The sequence below is a fragment of the Amblyraja radiata genome, chromosome 11, assembly GCF_010909765.2.
Source record: "Amblyraja radiata isolate CabotCenter1 chromosome 11, sAmbRad1.1.pri, whole genome shotgun sequence".
NCBI classification, from domain to species: domain Eukaryota; kingdom Metazoa; phylum Chordata; class Chondrichthyes; order Rajiformes; family Rajidae; genus Amblyraja; species Amblyraja radiata.
In genome coordinates this window covers 31742693-31768702 of record NC_045966.1, presented here as the reverse complement: position 1 = coordinate 31768702, position 26010 = coordinate 31742693, and the positions used below count along the sequence as shown (strand labels likewise).

At 38.9% G+C, this 26010-nt stretch overlaps 1 protein-coding gene across 2 annotated transcripts in view; it reads right to left on the bottom strand.

Annotated features, from left to right (window-relative positions):
* Positions 1–8403: 8403 nt before the first annotated feature.
* The window catches only part of crebrf (CREB3 regulatory factor), an 80819-nt gene continuing 63212 nt past the window's right edge, over positions 8404–26010 (bottom strand). Inside the window, exons 8-9 of one of the 2 annotated variants that reach the window (XM_033029636.1) lie at positions 15425–15547; positions 8404–14733 (exon numbers count right to left, since the gene is read on the bottom strand). In XM_033029636.1, the coding sequence (XP_032885527.1) occupies positions 14618–14733; positions 15425–15547 (239 nt within the window). In that variant the 3' untranslated portion in view covers positions 8404–14617. Of the gene's footprint in view, positions 14734–15424; positions 15548–26010 lie in introns of those variants that run through there. The other variant, XR_004413460.1, reaches the window with a different exon arrangement.

Here is a 26010-nt window from a genome sequence, read left to right as displayed (position 1 = left end):
AAACCCAGTCCAGGAGGTGTCTACTCCAGAGTTCTCGGCCAATTCGATAGACAGGAAGGTGAGACCTGCTAGGGCTCTTGACACTGACCCATCCGGAGCAGTGTTGTTGGGGATGAAGGTGCAACATTGTTCCCCAAACATTACACTGCTCCTCCCTTCTCAGCCATTAGTATGTCCAAGGCCATGAGATTTTGCCAGGCCATTAGGCTGGTAGCTGTCAGTTGTTCCGCTAATCCTTCAACTGCATCTCGAGTGTAATTTATAAAGCGTTGTTGATTGTAGTATAGGTAGTTGATCCAGTCCACATTTACTTACAGTGATTACCATCATTAGCACAAGTGCCAAGCACTGCATTTTATCTCTTATTTCAATCGCTCTTTCTCAAAGATCAGAGTCAGTGGTTTCTTTCCCTGTCTTACTGTCCACTCCTCCTCAGCCGGAGGTTCCACTCTATTCTTTATTCGCACTGCGTGTGTCCACCCTTTTTCTTTTGTCTGCACTGCTGTTTCCGTGGTCAATAGTACCAAATATGGACCAGTCCAACGGGGTTGCAACTTTTCTTCCTTCCACGATTTTACAAGATCCCAGTCCCCCGCTTTCATAGAATGGATTGGAAAGTCGAGATGGGGACTCTGTGCCAGCAGCCCCTTGGTTTTTAATTCTGTAATAGAACGAGATACTGCCAGTAAATAGTTCCTTAAGAAAACATCACTACCCTCTATGGTGGGTATTCCTTCTATCTTTCCCAAATAATAAAGACCTAACTTGTTCAACCTTTCTCTGTATCTTAGTTGCTGAAACCCAGTCAATATTCTAATTGATCTCCTCTGTACTCTCCATATTTTGTTGACCTTTTTCCTATAATTATGCCTACCAAAATTATACACCATACTCCACAATTGACCTCACCAATACCTTGTACAATTTAACATTACAACCCAACTTCTATACACAATGCTCTGATTTATAAAGGCCAACACACCAAAATCTTTCTTTACCATCCTATCTACATGAGATTCCACCTTCAGGGAACTATGCACAGTTATTCCTAGATCCCTCTGTTCAACTTCATTCCTCAATTCACAATCATTTACCATGTACGTCCAATTTTGATTTGTCCTGCCAAGATGTATCACCTCACACTTATCAACATTAAACCCATCTGCCATGTTTCAACCCACTCTTCCAAATGACCTAAATCTCTCTGTACACTTTTAAAATCTACTTCATTATTCATACCACCTATCTTAGTATCATCTATATACTTATTAATCTATTTTACCACACCAACATCCAGATTATTGATTCACATGACAAACAACAGTGGACCCAACACACATCCCCGAGGTACCCCTCTAGTCACTGACCTCCAACCTGACAAACAGCCATCCACCATTGCTCTCTGACATCTCCCATACAGCCACTTTTAATCCATCTTGCTATTCCTCACTAACCCCTTCTTAGCCAACCTTATTTCCTTATTGAACCTTGTCAAAGGCCTTACTGAAGTTCATCTAGACAACATCCACCACTTTACCCTTATCAATTTCCCTAATAACCTTTTCAAAAAAATCAAGATTAGTCAAACATCACAATCACAAATCCATGCTAATTCTTCCTAATCCTACCCTATTTATCCAAATTCCCATATATATATTGTCTTTAGTATCCTTTCCATTATTTTTCCCACCACTGATGTTAAACAACGTTCTTGTTAAAATTCTACTCTTTTCTCACATCTTTGTCCTCCTGTTCACTTACCTCAGGGCTATTATCTATTCGTACCTGCGGGACAGCCCTCATGTAATTATTGAAATGATACTAGGTATATCAACCTTCTAAACGAACATCGGTCGGTGGTTTAGAAAACTCATACATACACCTTGTCTTCGGGTTTAAAGGGTCCTTCCTCCTGGTCCACCTCCAACAGCTTTTACTTTACCTGTTCATAAATAGACTTGTATATCATAATTAACTGTTTCATATACTTTTTAAATTCTATCTTTAACTGTTCCAAACTCGGTCCCTTGTAGGGACCTCTCCATTGTGCCACCTGCTGGTTAGTTTGCATGCAACATCTCTTTAGTGCCAATGGCAGGGCATCGATTCAATTCAACTTTGTAATTACACAAATCTTATTTATATTAACCTTCAATGTTACATTTATTCTTTCCACCATGCCTGTGACTGCAGGTGTTACAGACCCAAATGTGTATTTTACTCTAAGGGCCTGTATTGCCAACTTGACTTCTCCCTAAATGAAAACAACCCGTTGTCAAAGCTGATTTCTGTAGGTCTACCAAACCTCTTAATTACCTTATTCATCATAAACGACACTACAGTGCTCATACCTAAATCGATTCAGACTTACCCTAGACATAACAACAGCTTATCATCTTCCAGATGCTGTTCTGGCTGCTTCGTCTGCACTTTAATTTACCTTCTTATGTGCTTGACATGTACTGCTAACTTCTGGTCTCCATTTCACCGTACAATTTCAACATATTTTCCAATCTAGTCTGAACTATATCCTGCCTTTCCCAAGGTCATCATCCTCTGTCCTACATTCTGAAGTTTTTTTTATCTCTCTCTCTCTCTTACATTACTTTTCACTTGTGGAACAAACCAACAATTCATCCATATCATCAAATACTTTCTAAGGGTATACCTTCCAACTCTGCCTTTATCGTCCAATTAAAACATGGGGCTAGTATTCAAAACCCTACCTCATCCTAGCCTTTCTTGACATCCTCCTTTAAATCCCTTTCTCTCTTGGGGACCCCAGTCCTGTTAGGGCTTATATCCAGATTAATTTCACTCCTGATAGGACTTTTTGAGGAAACGTTCCCCAAAGACATTTATTATTGGCATGTAATTCTCTGGCCCTGCTTGGTTCTGTCATAGGACTCACTTGTGTCAGTTCATCACTTATTTCAGTCTTTTCAACCAGGTCTGTTGTTTATTGACAACATTGTCTTTCTTTTTCCAGCTTTCTTTTTTAAGTTTTTCCTGCTGGTTTGCAAGTCTTTTTCCTATCTTTGCGATATTTCTCGACCGTAGAGACCAACTGTTTGCTGAATCGGGGGTGGGAAATTAATGACAATCCCACCACCTCCTCCAATCTGCTTGACTTTAAGAAGAATGACATCCACCACAGTAGTTCATAATATAATGTTCATCAACTGAACATCGTCCGGGGTTCGGCCGCGGGCCAGTGGCTGCGTCAGCAGGACTGGTGGGCGGCAGCTTCGACCACCCCGGGGCGCGGTGATTGAGCCGCGGGACAGTTTTTAACATCGCCCGGTGGGGGATCGCCTCAGCGCAGAGGGAGAAGAGGAGGGAAGAGACTGCAGACCTAAAGACTTTTGCCTCCATCACAGTGAGGAGATGCTGAGTGGACTCACTGTGGTGGATGTTAATATGTGTTTATTGTTGTTTTTTATTGTATTGTATTGTATGTATGACTGCTGCAATTTCGTTCAGACTTCGGTCTGAATGACAATAAAGGCTATCTAATCTAATCTAAACTGGTTGCCTTCTATTTCTTGTTCATTTTCAACTCTCCACCTTTTCAACTGGTTTTCCAGATAGGCTACATTATTTGCCTCTCCTTGTGTATCTCCCCTTTGTTCCTTGGGGTTCACCTTAAGTGGGTAATATTGTCTGAGGGCCTGCCATACCCTCTGCCTGACTGTGTCAAACAGTATGCCATTGCTTATTACATTGTTCGCATCAGTTTATACCATCCATCTTCAGTAGTTCTGTCACTTTAGTGGTTCCTATCACTTTTACCAACAGTGCCTTCAAATCTTCCATGGTCAATAATCGTCCCACGTTCTCCTCCTCCAAAGCCCTAATCCATTTCCTCCCCAATCAGGGATATAGGGTGAGGTTTTTTTTTTTCTTAGCCTGCTCAGTTTATGGGTGCCCCAAGGGATAATCTGTGTCTGTCCTTCTCTTTCCTCTTTAAAGCAGTCTCATCACTTTATCCCTATGCTTTCCACTTTAATCCTTTCTGGTATGCCTTCTTTCTTATTCTAAACTCAATTTCTTGCTTCTCAAATATTCTAGCCTCCTTGCAAATTCATTCACCTTTCTTTTTAAATCTTCCATTGACTCCTCCTGCTTTATTACTTTCACACCTGTCGTTTCCTACTTCTGTTATCTCCTAACTGCCTCTCTCTCCTTTCTTTCTAAACTTGAATGTTTACCATAAAACAACAAACCATAAAAGCTGATCATGTTTCATCAATTAACTTATTTCCAATTATTTCAATACATATTCACCACTATTTTAAATGTCCAATTCCTAGCACTAGTAACAATTTTCCAAATTAACTTTACTGACAAGAAATCTAAAAGAACATCAGAAAAACCAAAAGCTGATTTTACAACTTCCCCTTTTAGGTTACGAGGATACAAACAGTTCATCGTTATCTTACAGCTGTTCGTAACCTTCCCCCATTGCTTCCAATTTATTTAAAGGAACCTACAGTGGAAATTTTTGATTCTGCTGTGGGTGTTCAACTCTATAATTTGTTGTGTTCTATTTTTATTTATTTATTTATTAACCTTTACAATGTGGTCTACAAATGCAATAAACAAAATAATTATCACATATATAAACTTCCTCTTTCATTCCAAACCGGTTTTTACACACAAATCACATTCGTTCTATTCTTACTTCAAATAAATTATTCAATTTATATAATTCTTATCTCCCTGTCCGACGTCTCCCGTCCGACAGAACATTCGCCCCAACGGACTATCGGGCAGAATGTGAGGACCCTCTTTCCTTGGTGCCTTTTTCTTAACACCGTGTTTATCATACCTGCAAACATTCGCCCGTACAGACCCCTGAATTCTTCAGGGTGGTAACCACAAGGTCTTAATAGCTGCCTTGCCCGTACAGACCCCTGAATTCTTCAGGGCGGTATTTATCTTAACATCGTGTTTATCATACCTGCCTTGCCCGTACAGACCCCTGAACTCTTCAGGGCGGTAACCACAAGGTCTTAACCCAATCGCCCGAGAAGTACTTAATAGTCAATTTTCCTTACCCGGGTACCGTGCACAGGAATTGCTCGATTGATCCCTTCCTTTACTCCTGATTCCCTCTTGTTTCCAGAGTCTCTTGTCCGGATATCACTCGCTCAAACGGCTGACGGCAAGCAAGGAGTCTGAGACCGCTGAACTCAGCGGGGTGCACCGTCCCTTCTTCCGTATACTCCCGCCAGCCGTCCGGAGTGGGATCCCGGAACCGAGCCCCCAAGCTTGTGAGATGCAAATCTGAGTGCTCACAATCACGATGCCTGAGACAAAGTCGTGGAAACAAGGAACTCCTTTATTTACGAATCTGCAGCCCCCGGGTGTCTCTCCAACCGAGACACACCGAGACCAGGAAACCATCCTCTACTTATACAGCACCATTTGGCTGAATCAGCCTCCCCTTCTGGCTCCTTCCAATCAGAGCACTGAGGTTTACACTCTAACCGGAACGCCTCGTAATGTCACGCAATGCCTAGGGTACCTCCCAGATCATACATTGCATGTGCATTTAAATGAGACATCTTGTCATGCTGGGTGTTGTCGTAATATTCATGTATCTTATTAAGCATGAGCAGTACAGAGTAGTTCATGCCCTTTCCCCTAGTTCTCGTGATGTTCCTGCCGGACTGCTTATCTTCTAACTCTCAGCCTTGAAATGTCACTACCTGTTCTCTTGCTGTTACTAATCTAGCCAAGCGCGGTCGGGTGTTTGCGCTGAAAGCTCACTATTATCCTACCTCAGCTATTTCTCAGGATTTCTAGTCTAAATCAACTATCCCTATTAACCCTTTCCTCACATCCACCCCATTCCCTATCCTTCTGTACTCAACCCTTCTCATCCAACCAGGGCATAGATCCTTGTCTTCAACTTCCACCTCACCAGCTACCATATTATGTGAATCATCCTTTATTATTTCTACCAAATTCAATGTGATGCCATGATCAACACGTATTTATTACAAGTCTTGCTAACCATTCAGTGCTTTGGTGAGACCTACATACCATTTTTGAGACACAAGAAACTACAGATGCTGGTTTACATGAAAACACGAAGAGCTGGAGTAACTCAGCAAGTCAGTCAGTATGTTTGGAGAACATGGGTAGGCAACATTCCAGGTCAGGACACAACACAAATCATTGCCTATCCATGTCTTCCAGAGACCAACTCACTGAATGACTCCAGTTCTTTGTGTTCTAAATACAACTATGAAGGAAGTGCAGAGAAGTTCACTAGATTGCTTCTAGGATTAATGGTTGTCATATTGGCAACTTTGAACTTATATTCTTTGGTGTTTAGAATCTTTAGATAAAGAGTGGCTCATTTGAGTCCGAGATGAGGAAGGATTTCTTCTGAATCAGCAATATTTGAGGCGACAAAGCTTTTAGACAAGTGATCCAATGATCAGATAAGCCATGGCTTTATTTCATGCAGCAAAGCTCACATCTGTTCCTTTGTTTTATGATGCAATTTTGGTAGGATTAGAATTGAGGAATGTTTGGCTATTGATTTAAAATTTTCTTCAATTGAAACTAATGGTTATGGCACAAAAAATCTGATGTAAAACAAACTTGGTTCCTAATCAAGAGTTGGCAGTTAGGATTACCTTTACCAACTTTAAATTACATTTCACAAAATTGTTCATAGGAGTATTAATGAACAAAATGTTAATATTCAATATGAAGCCAAATGGCAAATCAATATACACTTCAAAGGAAAATAATTTTGTGGGGAAATTTCAGCTTCAGATTTTAAGAACTGAATATATGAGTAACAGTTGTCACGAGAATTAAAATTAGGAATTCCCAAGTGGTCAGACTCTGGGAAACACATCTTAGAAGGTTATCTGGGAATGGAGAGAAATGGAGGGAGTTCAAAATGGAGAAACACACTTTAAAACAACATTTTCCTTAACTTACACCTGCTGTAAGCAGTGCTGAAGAGACTGAGATAACAAATTTGGATATGAACATCAGTGTTTCCAATGATCAATAGCAACCATTATGGAGGATCAAAGTATGTTTTAGACCAATCAAAGCCAAAGATAAAAAATATATTTCAAGAGATTTCAAAAGATGCGATAAAGTAGGAACTGAGTTAGACAATCTTACATAAGTGGAAATAAATTGCCAGAGTGGTAGTTTCCTGCTTCAGCAAGATTGTATTTTTTGCCATCCTTTTTGGCATCTTATTGCCATCTTTGGTAATGAAAAATCCTTGTAAAATCAGTGACCTAAGTAAATTACTTACTTAAGGGAAGTTAATAAAGACTGCATATTGTTATGGACTTGGACTCCAAGATCTCTGTATATCAATGCTGTTAAGGGTCTTGCTATTAGTTGTGTATTTTCCCCTTATATTTAACCCCCCTCCCCCCTCTCCCCATCCACACAGTGCAACACCTCACACTTGCTCGGATTAAACTCCATTTCTCCTCCTATTTCTGCAGCTGATGCATATCCCGCTGTATACTTTGACAGCCTTCTTTAGTTACCGACCCCAGCAATCTTGGTGTAATCTGCAAATTTACTAACCAACCCATCTATGTTTACGTCCAAACCACTTGTATTTATCACCAACACAGAGGTCCCAGCACTGATACCTACAGAACTCCACTGGTCACAGCCTGAATATTGTTTTTCAACTACAACCCTGTCTTCTATCAGAATGCCAGTTCTGGATCCATATAAACAAGTCACTGTTGATCTTGTGCATTTTAATCTTCTGGATCAGCCTATCATGGGGGACTTTATCAAAAGCATTTCTATGTAGTTCACATTTTAACACATTTTGGACAATGTGTGTTCTGATGTCAAATATTACCAGCTCATTATCCTTTGACTGCTTTCATTTTTACGAATAAGCATCCTCTTAACACTATCATGAAATCTCTGAATAATTACAGGACAAGTTGTCCTTAATGGTTTTATACAATGCCTCTGAAAAGTGTTATTTAGCAAAATCATTTCAATCAATAACGTGGAAAGGTTTATTACAATCCAATCCATACATCACCCCTGCATACAGATTTTTATTACATACTAGACCAAGTGCTGGGTCTGCTCCCTCAACGCAGCCGTTCCCTACCCGCAGCCCCCACGGGAGACGTGGTCCTCCAACTCAAGCGGCTCAGGAATCAGCACACACACACATATATATATATATATATATATATACCCACAAACGCCCTGATTATATATACACATATATATACAGATATATATAGATATATATATATATATAGAGATATATATATATATAGATATATATATATATATATATATATATATATATATATATATATAGATATATAGAGATAGATAGATAATCTAAGAATAAAAAGTCAATGTACATTCTAGGGTTTAGTTGCTTTATTATAATCTCTGCAAAACAATATGAAATTCAGACTGTGATTACAAGTAGCTGTAGTACCAACACCTGGCTGATACAAAGCAATTAAGAAAACTGTTAATGGGGCACAATCACCAAAACACAACACAACCTTGTTCATTAAAATATTTTCCACCATTTTCTGTACATTCAGCAAATGCATACGAATTAAAACCCCTACACTAACATAAACCTACGTTGAGGTTTAAACAAAATGCCTCCAAATTGACAGGCAAACAAATGTATCATTGGTAACTAGTTGCCAACTTAAAAAAAAAAAAATCCCTTTAAGTCTTGTCAGAAAATCATAGCAATTGTCCCATTTTTAGGAGTCGGCCTATGTCACTCTTCAGCTAGCTAAATAATCAAAACTCACAGTGAGTTGTCCTCCAATTTTCCCTCTTGTGGGTAATGTCCCTGACTGGTGTCATCATCCAATTTTTCAAGACTGGCCATCAGTAAATGGAGAAACATGACCTTAAATCCTTGTTCTACCACCTCAGGGCACAGTACATCGTTAAGCGCACCACCGTCAACCACGGTTTTAATGAGTACAAAATTAATTGTAATGCAAGGCTCTGCTGTGTACCAGCATCAATCTCACGTATAGACTACACAATTATTAACACACTATAACCAATTTATTGGGGGGGGGGGGGGGAAATGATGTTTTCACGTGACATAATTGTGTCCATGAATAATTATATGAAAATGGTAATCAGTTACCAAGATTGTTCAAAATTAAAATTGATATAATTTGGAGTGATCACCCTTTCTTTTGAGATATTAAATATATAGTGCTATGATGGTTAATATTCATTTGAAGAATAAATTGCAGTGAACTCTGGATTGCATGACAGGAACAAGTATAGATTATTGTAATAGGAACCAAATTAATATACATGAAGTGAATGCAGAAATCTAATTTGTGGTATTATATTGTGAACATGAAAAAAGTTACCATGGAATAAAAAGAGGAAGAAGCTCAGAACAGTTCCCCTTTCAAATCCAGTAACAAAACATATAGCAAAATCCTATTATAAAAAAATATTAACCAGTGAATTGAATGAGGATGTGACATTAAGAATTGTGTTTGAGGTGGAAATATTAGTGTTCTAAAGTTGCAGAAGACATTTAGTACTATATATTCAATAGGTACGGTACTGAGAATAATAATTCTAGCAACCTCAAACTGCTGGCCCAGATTAGTCTCTTCTGCTATTATATCATGAATGTATTAAAGTGCTTTATTCAAATAAGATATGGAATAGTTACTGGTGTCATAACTTCCTTAAACACAATGCTGGTACCAAACAGGCCTAATTAAAAAAGTCTCCCAAATGTAAAAATACTTATGTACATATTATACTGTACATTTCACTAATATTTAAATTGATGCAAATTCCAACTGCAATATGTATACTATTTTGTGGCGAGATACAACAGCAGTAATAATCAAATTCAAATATCCCATTGAAATTATTTTCTTAAAAAGCCAATAAGCATTTTACAAATAATTTTTCATCATCTCATTTTCTTCAGTACATTGTAGCAATGAATAACATTACATATCTTTGTTAAACATAGGGTCCCATGGATGTCAGAATGTACAATGAATAAAATTACGATTCAGTATAATTTTTGTATATATACATTATATATCATTAAGTTTTTTTTAACTCATTCAATGGAAATCAACAATAATTACACTTTCACATCCTATATCCACTTTCAGTAAGACACCAGATAATGATGTTGCAGGATGAAAATGGTATGAATGAAACAAAAACAAATGACAGTAGTAAATTAGCCAGCAGTTCAATTTAATATTCTTTACTCAAGATGAATTCTAGCTAGAATTTAGAGAAAGCAGACAGAAGTTCCAAATGTCTTGTAAAGTGAGCACTTACTTAACTTGAGGATGGAAGACAACTGCATAGATGTTCAGGATTTCAAACTTATAATCTATTGTGCTACTACTAAATATATATTGTGTATCAAACACATTTTCTTTTAAAGTAGATAAGCATCTTTGTATTGGAAACAACAGACCTGTTAACTTTGACCAAGTGTATATTTGTTTAGTGCATTAATTGAAGAGCTTTAATTTAATGGTACATACAAAACATATTGTTAAATTGTTACATATTCATTGACTTGGTTATGGCAAACGTACGTCTGGCAAAAAAATGTTTATACGGGCACAGATTTTCTTAAAATATTTATATAATTAAATTTGTTGGAATATTTTAATAAAAGAAATTGGGTGAGAATAGAATAGTTTTGAAAAAGATAAATACATTTTCAACAATAAATCCTGAATTATAAAGTGAATGAAGAATGATCTAATTAATCACGAGATACTTGTGCAAGTGAAATATATGTCAAAACAAAATACTCATGCTAAGTATGTTGCATTCTGTGGGTCTTATATACTTAAAATTTGCAATATAGAATGGAAATATAATAACATCTAAATAGCTGATCAATATGAGCAATGCTACCATTCTTAGTAAATTATGAAATTTTGAAACAACTAATGAGTAAAATTGAATGCAATCAAACAGGGAATATACCTTCAAAGTTAGGTTGCTTTGGAATACCCACATCTAATTTCATCAAGAAGCATTAAGTGGGCGTCATACTGGCAGTTATTGTTTAGATTTGAACATATTCACTATTAAAACAACAACACCTCAACTATTCTTAATAGTTTCCAACATCAAAATTCCAACACTATTTTGTGAACACTGTTCTAAAATTGTACATGGCAACAGTTTGAGGATACATTTTGTTAAGGCGTAAAGGCTAATCACATCTGACAAATCTGTTGAGTTTTGTTAAAGGTGTAATGCATAGGATAAGCAAGAAGAAAACCAGAGATGCGAGTAGTTTTAGAAGGACTTCGGCAAATGCCATAGGGGGTTATTTTAAACAGTTAAATCATTTTTGATTGAGGATTTATTAACTAACAAAAACAGTGTGGGAATAAACAGGTTATTTTCAAGTTAGGAGGCACTGACTAACGAGGTGTTGCAAGCAGCAGTGCAGGTGCCCGAGCAGTTCACCATTTATATTTATGGCTGGAAGACAGTGTGATATATCCAAGCCACGCATAATTTGTAAGTGGTTTCAAGACTCAACTGGCAAGTACATGGTAAATGGATTATGAAACTGTAAAAAAAAATAGGTCATTCACTTGGGTCGAGAACACAGAAATGCTGAATACTTGTTTAAATGTTAAAATATTTAAGAATTTCAGAGACCTGCGTGTCTTTGTACACTTCAAATTAAAAGGCAGCAGAAGCATGAAATTAGGAAGGCTACGAATATATCATCGTTTATCGCAAATATAATTGAGTACCGGGTAAAAATGTCTTAATGTGATGCACCCAGAATGTTGTGCACCAGTCAGGTCTCAGCTTGGCCTATATTTTCAAGCTCAGAAGAGTAAGAGGTGATTTCAATGAAACACAAACTTCTTCAGAGCTCCACAAGATAATATTACCCCAGCAGAAATGTCTCGAAGCAAGGGTGACAAGTCAGCAACTTAGGACAGATACGAGGAAAAAAATCTTCTTTATCCAGAGGATAGTGAATCTTTGGAATTCTCTTCGCAAAAGGGTGGTGGAGGCAGAGTATTTTCGGCAGAAATGGCGAGATTTTTGGTTATTAAGGATATAAAGGGATTTTGGATTAGTGCAAGAAAGGGGCACTGAGGTAAAATAGCAGACCAGGCGTGAAGAACTGAATGACCTACTCCTACTTTTAGTTCGTAAACATTTCTTCAAACTACTTCCACTGACTTTGTTGCCAGCTTTCGACTTTTTTTTAAATTTAGAATAGATGGTTCTTTCACCACACATTAAAAATCCAGTTTACAAAATGAAAATATTAAAGGAACATGTTATCAATCTGATTTATCCAAATTGCTGATTTAGTGACATGTACAGCTCAGCACTGCATTTTAAAACTGTTGCAATTGGGCCAGGAAAAAGAGTTTTGAAAAAACAGATAGGGTCTGAAAATAGGACTAAATATATTTAAAGTTATAAAATATAGCTATTCAGTCCTACAAGGTACTTTATGACTGGAGATAGTTTTACAGATCTGTTGTTCCAAAACTTATGACAAGGATAAACCAATCATTCCAAGAACACTGAACATGCTCAATATATCAAAAATTCCAAATAGAACATTATACATTTCTCTTTTTATAAGGTTATTTTTTATATATATTAGCATACATTAAAATATTTCATGAAAAAAGGAAGCAAGATATTACTGGCATCAAATTATAACCATTTTTAGACTGTTTAGTGCCACAGAGTCCCCTGGTAAAATGTAAAGCTGCACAGCTTGCTTTCATCTTGTTGCCCAAGTGTAACTGTACATTTTACTAACAGGTATAAATCAAGTATCAATGTAGCATTCTTACAGGTCAGGAGTAGCAGCAAATGGCAGGAATACAAATGCAATGATGACAAAAGTGCAATTCTAATATCCGTAAAGTAAAATATCATCAATGAACAAGCTATCTTTATTTACAGAGAAACACTGCTAATCAAAATCAAACTGCACTTCAACAGGCTGCCAATGGCATATAGCTTGGATGTTAACACTAAATTTGACAATAACTCTCAGCTATCAGTTGTTCACAATTAATGAAGTCAATAACTGTGAAGCATCCTTTTGGAACTATGACTTACCAAAGTGACACAACTTTTCAATCCAGTTACAACTAATGCTTATTCAAAATAAAAACTGAAACCCAAGTTGATCTTTTATAATGTCTTAATTGAAAAGCTACAGAAACAAACAAATAAGATCAACTGTATTCATATATTTACCTTTAACAATATCTATTTTGGTTACCTAATTGAAAATACAAAAATATATAGCTTTAGAAGTACTTTTTACATCCTATCAAGTAACATTTAGAAATTTGACATGCACGTTACTACATTAAATGCAAAAGGTGGCAACTGAGGAATTTTAGTATCGGTAGGCAATGTACATTTATACAATTGTACAAATAGTTAAAATTAAATTTTGGTTATTTGCCTTTGTTTCAAGAGTGTACCACATACATGCTTTTTATCTTTTTTAATGTAACAACTGCAAGCCACTATAATACACTGAAATGTTAACACAAATCTATTTATAAATTACATTCTTTCGCTATGCAGAAGATATGAGCCTATAATCTTTCAATATCTGATTTTCTAGAAGCTTACAGGATCAAAATCTTAGAAAGTGTACTTGCATCCTCTTTCTGTGGATATTTGGACCCACACAACATATTTCACAGTTCTCGTAAAACCCTAACCCAACCCTGATTACATTCAATTTTGTATCAGTGTAAGCTGTGCAAAACTTTACTTCACTGGCATTATGCCAAATAATTGCATTTATCTTTGGTACAAAATAGTGTGCAAATATTTCTGAAAAGTACCGAAACCCTTGTTTCAATAACCATCTTTATACAATACAGACTCTGTGGCATATATATCTACATTGTTGAAATATTCTTATATACATTCATAATGGTTTAAACAGCCAAAGAGTGAAAATAAACAAATACTTTGAAAATCCATAAAATTTACCCACTGTACATCCATTACCTTACATCTTTTCTTTCATTTTAAATACAAGGCACAAAGAATATTACTCCTTTCTGAAACTTAAATACTAATGCAATGTCTGAAGAGGCCATGTAATTTACTATATGAACTAGTTAACGCATACTTAATAATACAAGAATATATACAAAAAGAATATATAGTAATGGTGTTAATGGAAGAAAATCAGCAACAGCTGTTAACTCTATAAGGAACTACAAATAATATTTGTTTTGATTTCTTGATTCAACCACTGCATCCATATCTCTCCTGAAACTTAACATAAGTTTCAACCAACATATTAGAACACATCAATCACTAGGTCATTTCAAAAATAGGTAAGTAAAATTTACCTTCTAGTACCTGAGCACATAACCATATCTATAAAGAGCATTCCTTTTTCCAGAACTCTGTATCAACATGAGTTTCCACCTCTCTTTTTAAAGCAGCCCTCACACAACTAACAAACTGTCACTTTTTATAATGAATCAAACATTTATCACAGAAATGGCAGATATGTAATTATAGGCTGAAGCTGTTTTGGACAGAGGATGGCACGTTATGCTTTTGATGTAGGGACTCGAAGACCTTCAAGGCCACCTGTTGGGTCCCCTTCTCCTGTTTTTTCCAACACTTGGTTGACAAAGTCAGATGTTTGTCCAGCTACCATTGTCCCTATCAAAAATACAAATCATTAAAAAAAGATTAGCTAATTAATAATGAAAAAGCGACTCCATTTATGTTAGCAGGTATACGGTATTAAAAGCAAGAACAGCACTAATGAGCAACCAAGAGCTAGGTTATAAAACAAGCTTGCAAGTATACAAGGCTTAGGGAGTATAAGGAAAATATTTTTTAAAAGCATCAAACAACAGCTACTCATTGCTGAATCTCTCTAATCTTTCCTGTATATCTTCTACTCGCACAGAGAAGTTTGATGTAGTCAGCTGTGCAGATTTAAAATCAGGGAATTGCTTCTTTGAAAATTCAGATTTGTAAGATTCTCCAATATACTTCCCCACATTAACCCATCCCAACATTCATTGACTTTTGCAAGGAAAATAATAGAAACTATAAGGCATAAAACCAAGGAGAATTGCAGAAAATTACAAATATACACATAGTAGTCTAAAGGTAATTTGTGATTTATCCATGCCAAATAATGGCGATTGTCCACTTTAAAGTTTATTGTGTAACGTCCAGAACATTTAAATATTTAACGAACACTGAGAGAACAATTTAGCTATTTATTATAGCGATGCGTCCTCTCAAAGTTTGCCATGCACGTTAATCTATATGCACACTACGAGGGAAAATGGAGTTTGATAAGACAAAGAATTAAAATAAACAGGATATAATTTCTTACCCAGTGTTTTGTTTAAAAGATTTTCAAGCTTTTCTAGCATGCTGTTGCCTTCCTTTTCCCCCTGATTCTGTATACGACTTACTATATCTTGTTTAATTGAGTTAATCACATAAAGCAGGTGATCTACAAAGAAAAATATACATACACTTAGAAAATCCACTGTGTTTTAAAACAAATGTCAGTAGTTGTCAAGTGTTTAATTGTCATATGTATTGAATTGGAACAATTATATTATTACTTTCAGCAGCACAATGGATTTGTAAACACAGTAGGTAGATAACAAAATAAACAAAAAAATGTTTCAATAAATAAAAAAACAATATTGTGTATAAAGTAAAGCCTTAAGTCCCTAGTGCAACCAAGACAGTTCATAGCTCAGAGTTTGTCGTGTTCAATGGCATGATGGTTGTTTGGAAGAAGCTATTCCTGAACCTTTACCATCACAATTTTCAGACTCCTGTATCTTATTTAAAATACAAAAGATTTGGGCAAAGGAATACATTTAAATTGGTAATATATATGGAGAAATAAGCGCCATAAACAAAACCAATATTCTTCTCCATTGACAAATTATATATTTATCGCAAAACCTAAAACATATTCTTTTATCAACATTGCTTTTAATGATGGGAAACAGAAAGTCTCGTGATCAACATGTTTAGTTAGTTTACCTAATTAAAGTAAGGAGCAAGGAGCCACCGCATTGTAGCCGGGGAGGGAAGTAGCTTGCGTGGCTGCGAGCGGCCATCGGGACGAGACAGCGGAACCGGATGCCACCTCAGCGCCATCTGCCAGCCCGCTCACCTCTGGCAGTGCTCACAGTTTGAACACCTCTCTCCTGCCGCTCGCCGGCCTTGCTCATGTCAGCCGCTTCCCGCAAATCCTTAAATTCCAACTGCCGCCAGGAGCAGGACATGGCCTCACTTATTGCGCTGCATGGCATTCACTACCCGTTCCGTGTCTTTCAAAAACAAGGATCAGAGAGCGTAGCGGATCAGCAGGTGATGGATAACAGGACAGCGGGCGGTGGAGCTTACTCCTCTGTCAGCGCGAGTAACCTCAATTGGTCCCCTGAACTAGTATTGTCATTCAATAAGATCACAACTGATTCAACTTATCCCGGTGTGCTCCCGTTTTTCCCCAACATCTCTCCACCTGCCGTCACCCTCCACCCATTCAGAATGGAGGAGATCTGGAAGGCTTGGGCAAATTGAATTGTTACTGTCTTCATTTTTACTTATTTATTTATTGAGCAGGAGAAATTCTATGTCCCGCCAGCCTTTTTTCAAAATGTAGCAACTCAAAATGGGGGTGCGTCTTCGACGCAGGTGCATCTTCATTGCCGGGAAATACGGCATGTGAAGAAAGCAAATGGCATGCTGTCCTTTATAACAAGAGGAGTTGAGTGTAGGAGCAAAGAGGTCCTTCTGCAGTTGTATAGGGCCTTTGTGAGACCACACCTGGAATATTGTGTGCAATTATGGTCCCCTAATTTGAGGGAGGAAATTCTTGCTATTGAGGGAGTGCAACGTAGGTTTACACGGTTAATTCCCAGGATGGCGGGACTGTCACATGCTGAGAGAATGGAGCGGCTGGGCTTCTACACTCTGGAGTTTAGAAGGATGAGAGGTGTTCTTATTGAAACATATAATATTATTAATGATTTGGACACGCTAGAGGCAGGAAACATGTTCCCGATGTTGGGGGAGTCCAGAACCAGGGGCCACAGTTTAAGAATAAGGGGTAAGCTCTTTGGAACAGAGATGAGGAAACACTTTTTCTCACAGAGAGTTGTGAGTCTGTGGAATTCTCTGCCTCAGAGGGAGGTGGAGGCCGGTTCTCTGGATACTTTCAAGAGAGAGCTAGATAGGGCTCTTAAAGATAGTGGAGTCAGGGGATATGGAGAGTAGGCAGGAACAGGGTACTGATTGGGGATGATCAGCTATGATCACATTGAATGGCGGTGCTGGCTCGAAGGGCCGAATGGCCTACTCCTGCACCTACTGTCTATTGTCTATGTCAATGAATTGTTTATTGGGTGTGTACACTGCAGTTTACAACATGTTCCCAGATTAAAAAAATTATGGCATGATTTTTTTCCATCTGTCATAGCAAAAAGTATGATAATGTTTGTTGGGAAAATAAATTATTTAATGTAGTCATCTTAATTACACTCCAGAGAAAGTAGTTTCGTGCTACATCAAAATTAAGAGTCACTCCATCCTGACCCAAAATTTGCTTCTTATATATTTATTGTTTTAACGTGAGTTTATCTCTTCCCACGGTAATTATGCCAAGTTCTGACTGACCAATATGCAGCCTGTTTTTTAAACCTAGCTTTTCTGATTAGATTTCTCTAATCATCAGCCCAGATAGAAATTAACTGACAGAACTGAAGTTTACAACCAGTTTAGATCAAAGCCAAATTTGACATGAAATATGAACTTTGTTTCTTTTTTCACAGATGCTGCCTGACCTACTGAGTATTTCCAGAAATGTATTTTTTAACCAGCAACACCCAGATTTTCCAAAAAGCTTCGAGAGATCAGTGCTGTTCCCTCAGCAGGGACACTCACGCACGGAGATATTCTCGGGGGAGAGACAAGTAATTAGCTTGGAAGAAAGAGTGAAACTAAACAATTTCGATTTCAAATATTCCCTTTCAAATCACGTTCCAAACAATTTGCTAGCAAACTATGTTTTAAGGATATTCTCTAGTTTCAGAGGTAAGTAGGGGACACATGCTAACAGGAATATCCCACAAACTACCAATTATCAATGATCAGTTGAGCATAATATCTGCTACATTCTCTGTGGAATACATATTGTCTGCACCCCAGAATAATTCTAACAAATGAAAATACTACCATGAGAGATTTTTACATTTCTACAAAACACTAAAATAGGCTCAATATCTCAAATTGAACAATGCCAATAGACAATAGGTGCAAGAGTACGCCATTCGGGCCTTCGAACCAGCACCACCATTCACTGTGATCATGGCTAATCATCCACAACCAGTACCCCGTTCCTGCCTTCTCCCCACATCCCTTGACTCCGCTATCTTTAAAAGCTCTATCTAACTCTCTCATGAAAGCATCCAGAGAATTCCGGATTCACAACTCTCTGGGTGAAAAAGTTTTTCCTCACCTCCGTTCTAAATGACCTACCCCATATTCTTAAACTGGTTATGGACTCCCCCAACATCGGGAACATGTTTCTTGCCTCTAGCGTGTCCAATCCCTTAATATTCTTATATGTTTCTATAAGATCCCTTCTCATCCTTTTAAATTCCAGTGAATACAAGCCCAGTCATTCCATTCTTTCATCATATGACAGTCCCGCCATCCCGGGAATTAACCTCGTGAACCTACGCTGCACTCCCTCAATAGCAAGAATGCCCTTCCTCAAATTTGGAGGCCAAAAACAGCACACAATACTGCAGGTGTGGTCTCACTGGGGCCCTGTATAACTTTAAAAAAAAACGTGACACTTTCTCAGCATCTACTTTTGAAGTATTATCCTGTCAAATCATTTATTAAGGCCATCTACACTTGCTTGAAGAGTCTGGATCCAGGAATCATAGTTTCCGGAATAGTAATAGCTATTTAAGACAAAGATGATGGGAAATTTCTTCAACAGGAAAGTTGTGAATTTTTGAAATTCCCTATCCCAATGGTTGATCAATCAGTTGATGAATACATCCAAGACTGACAATCTTGGGTACAAGAAGAATTAAGGAATGTGGGGTTATAGCAGGAAGTGGAAATGTACAGTGCCCTCCATAATGTTTGGTACAAAGACTCATCAATTATTTATTTGCCTCTGTACTCCACAATTTGAGATTTATAATAGGAAAAAAAAATCACATGTGGTTAAAGTGCACATTGTTCCAATGGCATATAGCTTGGATGTTAACACTATCCCCCCCCCCCCCCCCCCCCGTTTCAGGGCACCATGATGTTTGGGACACAGCAATGTCATGTAAATGAAAGTAGTCATGTTTAATATTTTGCTGCATATCCTTTGCATGCAATAACTGCTTGAAGTCTGCGATTCATGGACATCACCAGTTGCTGGGTGTCTTCTCAGGTGATGCTCTGCCAGGCCTGTATTTGCAGCCATCTTTAGCATGCTTGTTTTGGGGTTGGTACCCTTCAGTTTTCTCTTCAGCATATAAAAGGCATGCTCAATTGGGTTCACATCGGGTGATTGACTTGGTCACTCAAGAATTGACTATTTTTTAGCTTTGATAAACTCCTTTGTTGATTTAGCAGTATGCTTAGGATCATTGTTTTGCTGTAGAATGAACCGTCGGCCAATGAGTTTTGAGGCATTTGTTTGAACGAGCAGATAGGATGTGTCTATACACTTCAGAATTCATTATGCTATTACCATCAGCAGTTGTATCATCAATGAAGATAAGTGAGCCAGTACCTTCAGCAGCCATACATGCCCAGGCCATAACACCCCCACCACCGTGTTTCACAGATGAGGTGGTATGCTTTGGATCTTGGGCAGTTGGGCAAGCTGTACCCAACCATGCTATTTTTTGTGGCTAACCAGTGGTTTGCATCTTGCAGTGTGGCCTCTGCATTTCTGTTCATGAAGTCTTCTGCAGACAGTGGTCATTGACAAATCCACACCTTACTCCTGAAGAGTGTTTCTGATCTGTCGGACAGGTGTTTGGGGATTTTTCTTAATTATTAAGGGAATTCTTCTGTCATTAGCTGTGGAGGTCTTCCTTGGCCTGCCAGTCCCTTTGCGATTAGTAAGTTCACCAGTACTCTCTTTCTTCATAATGATGTTCCAAACAGTTGATTTTGGTAAGCATAAGGTTTCGCTGACGTCTCTAACAGTTTTATTCGTTTCTCAGTCTCATAATGGCTTCTATGACTTTCATTGGCACAACTTTGGACCTCATGTTGATAAACAGCAATAAAAATTTCCAAAGGTGATGGAAAGACGTGGAAACACTAGGTGCTGAGAGCTCTCTTATACCTGCGATAAGGATGGAATTAAACGCACCTGAGCAATTACAAACGCCTGTGAAGCTATTTTGTCCCAAACATTATGGTGCCCTGAAATGGTGGGGACTATGTATAAACACAGCGGTAATTTCTACATGGTGAAACCAAAATGTATATAAATGGCCTTTAATAAAATCTGTCAATGTGCACTTTAACCACATGTGATTTTTTTCTATTACAAATCTCAAATTGTGAAGTACAGAGGGAAATAAATAAATGATGGGTCTCTGTCCCAAACATAGAAACATAGAAACATAGAAATTAGGTGCAGGAGTAGGCCATTCGGCCCTTCGAGCCTGCACCGCCATTCAATATGATCATGGCTGATCATCCAACTCAGTATCCCGTACCTGCCTTCTCTCCATACCCTCTGATCCCCTTAGCCACAAGGGCCACATCTAACTCCCTCTTAAATATAGCCAATGAACTGGCCTCGACTACCCTCTGTGGCAGGGAGTTCCAGAGATTCACCACTCTCTGTGTGAAAAAAGTTCTTCTCATCTCGGTTTTAAAGGATTTCCCCCTTATCCTTAAGCTGTGACCCCTTGTCCTGGACTTCCCCAACATCGGGAGCAATCTTCCTGCATCTAGCCTGTCCAACCCCTTAAGAATTTTGTAAGTTTCTATAAGATCCCCTCTCAATCTCCTAAATTCTAGAGAGTATAAACCAAGTCTATCCAGTCTTTCTTCATAAGACAGTCCTGACATCCCAGGAATCAGTCTGGTGAACCTTCTCTGCACTCCCTCTATGGCAATAATGTCCTTCCTCAGATTTGGAGACCAAAACTGTACGCAATACTCCAGGTGTGGTCTCACCAAGACCCTGTACAACTGCAGTAGAACCTCCCTGCTCCTATACTCAAATCCTTTTGCTATGAAAGCTAACATACCATTCGCTTTCTTCACTGCCTGCTGCACCTGCATGCCCACTTTCAATGACTGGTGTACCATGACACCCAGGTCTCGCTGCATCTCCCCTTTTCCTAGTCGGCCACCATTTAGATAATAGTCTGCTTTCCTGTTTTTGCCACCAAAATGGATAACCTCACATTTATCCACATTATACTGCATCTGCCAAACATTTGCCCACTCACCCAGCCTATCCAAGTCACCTTGCAGTCTCATAGCATCCTCCTCACAGCTAACCCTGCCCCCCAGCTTAGTGTCATCCGCAAACTTGGAGATATTGCCTTCAATTCCCTCATCCAGATCATTAATATATATGTAGGGCGCTGTAGCTATAGAATGGTTGAGCAGGAGATCCAATGACCTGCTCCGAAGTTGAGCTTTTACATAATTCATAAATGGATTTGAATTAGATTCTATTGGATAGGCATGAGACAGGAAAAAACTGGAAAAAGAAGAGAGATGGGGGTCCAGGGGGCATTGCCCCTTGGGAGTGTTCCAAGGGGCAATCCCCTGGCAGGGTTAAAAAGGCGCAGCGCCCCCTTTATGCGATTAAAAAATATATATTTTACCTTGAAACAACATTTTCTTGCCTGTTTACCCTTAATTTATACTGTAATTTATTTTATTGTACCTTAAAATAACACATTATACTTGTTTGTCACTTCTTAATTAACACAGAAAATTTGTGATAATCATACCTTAAAATGACACCAACTCCTTGCTTGTTTACACTTAAATCATATTGAAAATATTTTATATTACACCTACACCTACTTGTAACATGTTACCTGTTCCTTGCTTGTTTACTTTAATTAGAGAGAAGTATCCATTACACAGGAATTTTTAAATGATTTTTTCATAACTATACCTTGAAATGACACAATTTTGTTGCTTGTTTACCCTTAATTTATACTAATTTAAAAAAATTATACCTTACAATAACACATTTTACCTGATTGAATTAGATAAAGAAAAGACATTGTAGTGTCTATGACACACAGACTCTTGAATGCAGTGTGAACGTTGTGTACGAACTCTGTGCTCCCCGTCCCAACCCCGGTACACTAGGCCTAGGGGACAGAGGAAAACTGCTACTCTACATGTGCGGAGCTGAACGCTAGCCGTAGAGATGCACATGCAAAGACGTCGGCCCGGACCCGCGTACATGCTAAAATCGACTCAGCGGATTCCCACGCACTCAACCATTTCGGCGCAGCGACTCAGTCTCGTGGAAAGCCATTTATAGTGGAGATTTGGACAGATTTTTTTTTTTTTTAACTGGATTTCGAAATCCGCAGAAATCCACAATCCGCGGATAAATCTCATGCCTGACTGAACTAATCTTCTTCTTAATCAGTTTATCAACGCAGTGTACACAACTGGAGAAACCACGCAAGGACGATGCAGTAAACATTATTGTAACATAGAGACACAAGAAACTGCAGAGGCAGGAGAAATAAAAGGATGGAAGAACACGGCGGGTCAGGCAACAGGTTGGGACCCTTCTTCAGCCTGATGATTATACACAAAGCAAGCAAGATTAGCCTCTGAGTTTACCATGTTGGTTCGCTTTTGAACCTCTCTCTTAAATTGCTGTTTTGGGGGGAAGAAGTGACTACTAGGTACTTTACAGTTGAATTACATATTGAGAATGAAGCTGAATTATTGTGTTTGCTCTTGCGTATGGATTACATACTTCCGACACATGCGCCCTGAGAATATGTCAAATATGACATTGAATAGACCTGGTTGAAAAAAAATAATTTGATTCCACCTTCTGGACTACATTAACAGTTTTTTACTTCTTCTCTCCAGGGGGTATCCATTTCCAAGACTAATCCATCATCGGCTTCAAAGGGAATATGACTGATAACTAACTAAATCCACAGCTTGTTAGGAACTATTAATCAAGCAGGTATACACTGAACTAAATCTGTGATATAAATGTCATCTTCTCCTTCTTAGGCAGTCTCAAAAGACTGATGATGAGTTCATATCTATCAGTTCTTAAATGGCTACTGAAGCCAATGTGGGAACCGTGCTCTTCAAAGGATGGATTAAAAGAGGCCGAGTTATAAGGGAGGGTGGATGGTATGCAAAGAGGAACCATCCTTCTTTTGCTTATACATGGCCTAGGAGTAATTCCCATGCATATCCTTGAGATTCTCAATATTAACTCTAACCAGCGGATCCTAGTAGTAAAGAATATCCCACTTTTTCAAGGACGTTTTAAGCATATCCTTTAATCTTCTCCTCTGATCATTAATTATTCCATGGTAGACAAAAATGCTGGAGAAACTCAGCGGGTGAGGCAGCATCTATGGAGCGAAGAAAATAGGCAATGTTTCGGACCGAAACCCTTCTTCAGACTGATGTGCGGGTGGGGGGGGAAGAAGAAAGGAAGAGGTGGAGCCAGAGGGACAGCTGAGAAGGGGAGGAGATAGTAAGGACTACCTGAAATTAGAGGTCACTCTTCATACCGCTGGGGTGCAAACTGCCCAAGCGAAATACGAGGTGCTGCTCCTCCAATTTACGGTGGTCCTCACTCTGCCATGGAGGAGACCCAGGACAGAAAGGTTGGATTCGGAATGGGAGGGGGAGTTGAAGTGCTGTGCCACCAGGAGATCAGGTTGGTTATTGCGAACCGAGCGGCGGTGTTCGGCGAAGCGATCGCCAAGCCTACCCTTGGTCTCACCGATGTAGAGCAGCTGACATCTAGAGCAGCGGATGCAATAGATGAGGTTGGAGGAGGTGCAGGTGAACCTCTGCCGCACCTGGAAGGACTGTTTGGGTCGTCCTTGAATGGAGTCAAGGGGGGGGAGGTAAAGCGACAAGTCTCCCAAGCTATGGGGAGCGTTCCATATTTTCTAATTGTGTAAGGAACTTTATTATCAGAGGGCAACAGAATGGTAGTGGGGCATATTAGTTTTATCAACTACCTAGTCATTGAGCAATCACTAGGATTGAATGAAAAGGTCCCCGCAAGAACTTCATTTTTTCCCCCTTAAATGGTGTACTTATATTCTGCCACGATGTGCATTTCCACAGTGAATTGGATATAATGTGGTTGATGAATTAGATGAATTAACATTATTTATATTGCGTGGACTGAATTGGTAAGAACATGATTTTGATCCAAAAGTAGAGAACTACTTAAAGTTTACTTTGGAAATTGACAAGCCCGCAAAAAACTGCCCGCAAAAAAACCATACTAGGTAAATGAAAATATACAGTATCATTCCAACCTCCTCAGAGTAATCAGTCACCATCTTCTCTAAAGAACAGTTTGTCACTTTCAGCACAGGTAACTATCGGAACTGACAGGCAATCGCTCCTATTGAAACCTGTGTAATGTTACCTTATTAAGCAACGTAACATAAACCTACAACTATTAAAAAGATGTTTCTTAAAATCCCGCAAGAAAACTTTGTTATTGTGAGTCTATAGTCCCTGACCTTCTTTTCTCCATTGAGGTTTTTCTAATATGATTTTCTGAAACACAAGGTTCCTTAGGAATGCAACTATTACATTATAGCAGAACTACCTGCATGGGATTCCCTACAAAAATACTGAATTATTTATATATAATCATGAATCTTGCACAAAGCTCTTCACAGTTAGTGAAATAATGGTATATCTTAGTTTCTCTCTCTATGACATCTGAGATGTCCTTTTTTTTAGCAAACGTGGTCTCCTCCCTGTTGTAGATGGATCTCTCACCCTCGTCTCCTCTGTGTCCTGTATTTCTGCTCTCACTCCCTTTTCCTCCAGAGGAACAAGAGTTCCCCTAGTCCTTACCTTTCACACCACCAATCTCACATCCAAAACAACATTCTCTGAAATTTCCACCACCTTCAACATGACCCATCACCTGTCATATCTTCCCACCCCACCCCCTTTCCACTTTCATCAGGACCACTCCCTCTGCAACTCCATGGTTCACTCATCCCTTCTCACCCAAACCACCCACCCCTTCCCCAGATCTATCCCCCATAACACCTGTTCTTACACCTCCTCCCTTACATTCATCTCGAGTGTCCTATGACCTGGGCATGCGCAGTTGAAATGCCGAACTCGCTTATTGTGATTGGAAAGGTTATCTTCCCCCCCCCCTCACCTATCATTCGCCAGGCCTTGTCTCCGCCCCCACCTGTTTTCTCAGCTTTCTCACCTTTCCAATCACAATAAGCGAGTTCGGCATTTCAACTGCGCATGCCCAGGTCATAGGACACTCGAGATAAACATTCTCGGCAGCTGAGCTGCTGCGTGTATACAGACCTGCGTTTCATCCAGGGTCAGGATCGAACCCAGGTCTCTCGCGCTGCAAGCACTGTTAAATTGCTACTGGAGTTAGCAACACTATTTCTCCCTTCTCCACTGGTCCATGCAGAAATCTCAGCAGTAACAATCTAATGTGCACAAACTGCATGTGACACAAACGTGCCTGAGAGGGCCAATTTCTCGGCATTAATATCAGTTTGGGTGAAGGTGATGACATGCCAGATGGAGGGGACTATTCACAGGAAGAGAAAGGCCTTAGGGTACAACCCAAAGATCATAGAGCAGAGCAAGATACTCCACTCGGCGAAAAAGCCGTAGTACTTCATGGGTAATTTGTCGCACCATCTTGATGTGCTGCCTCGCGAT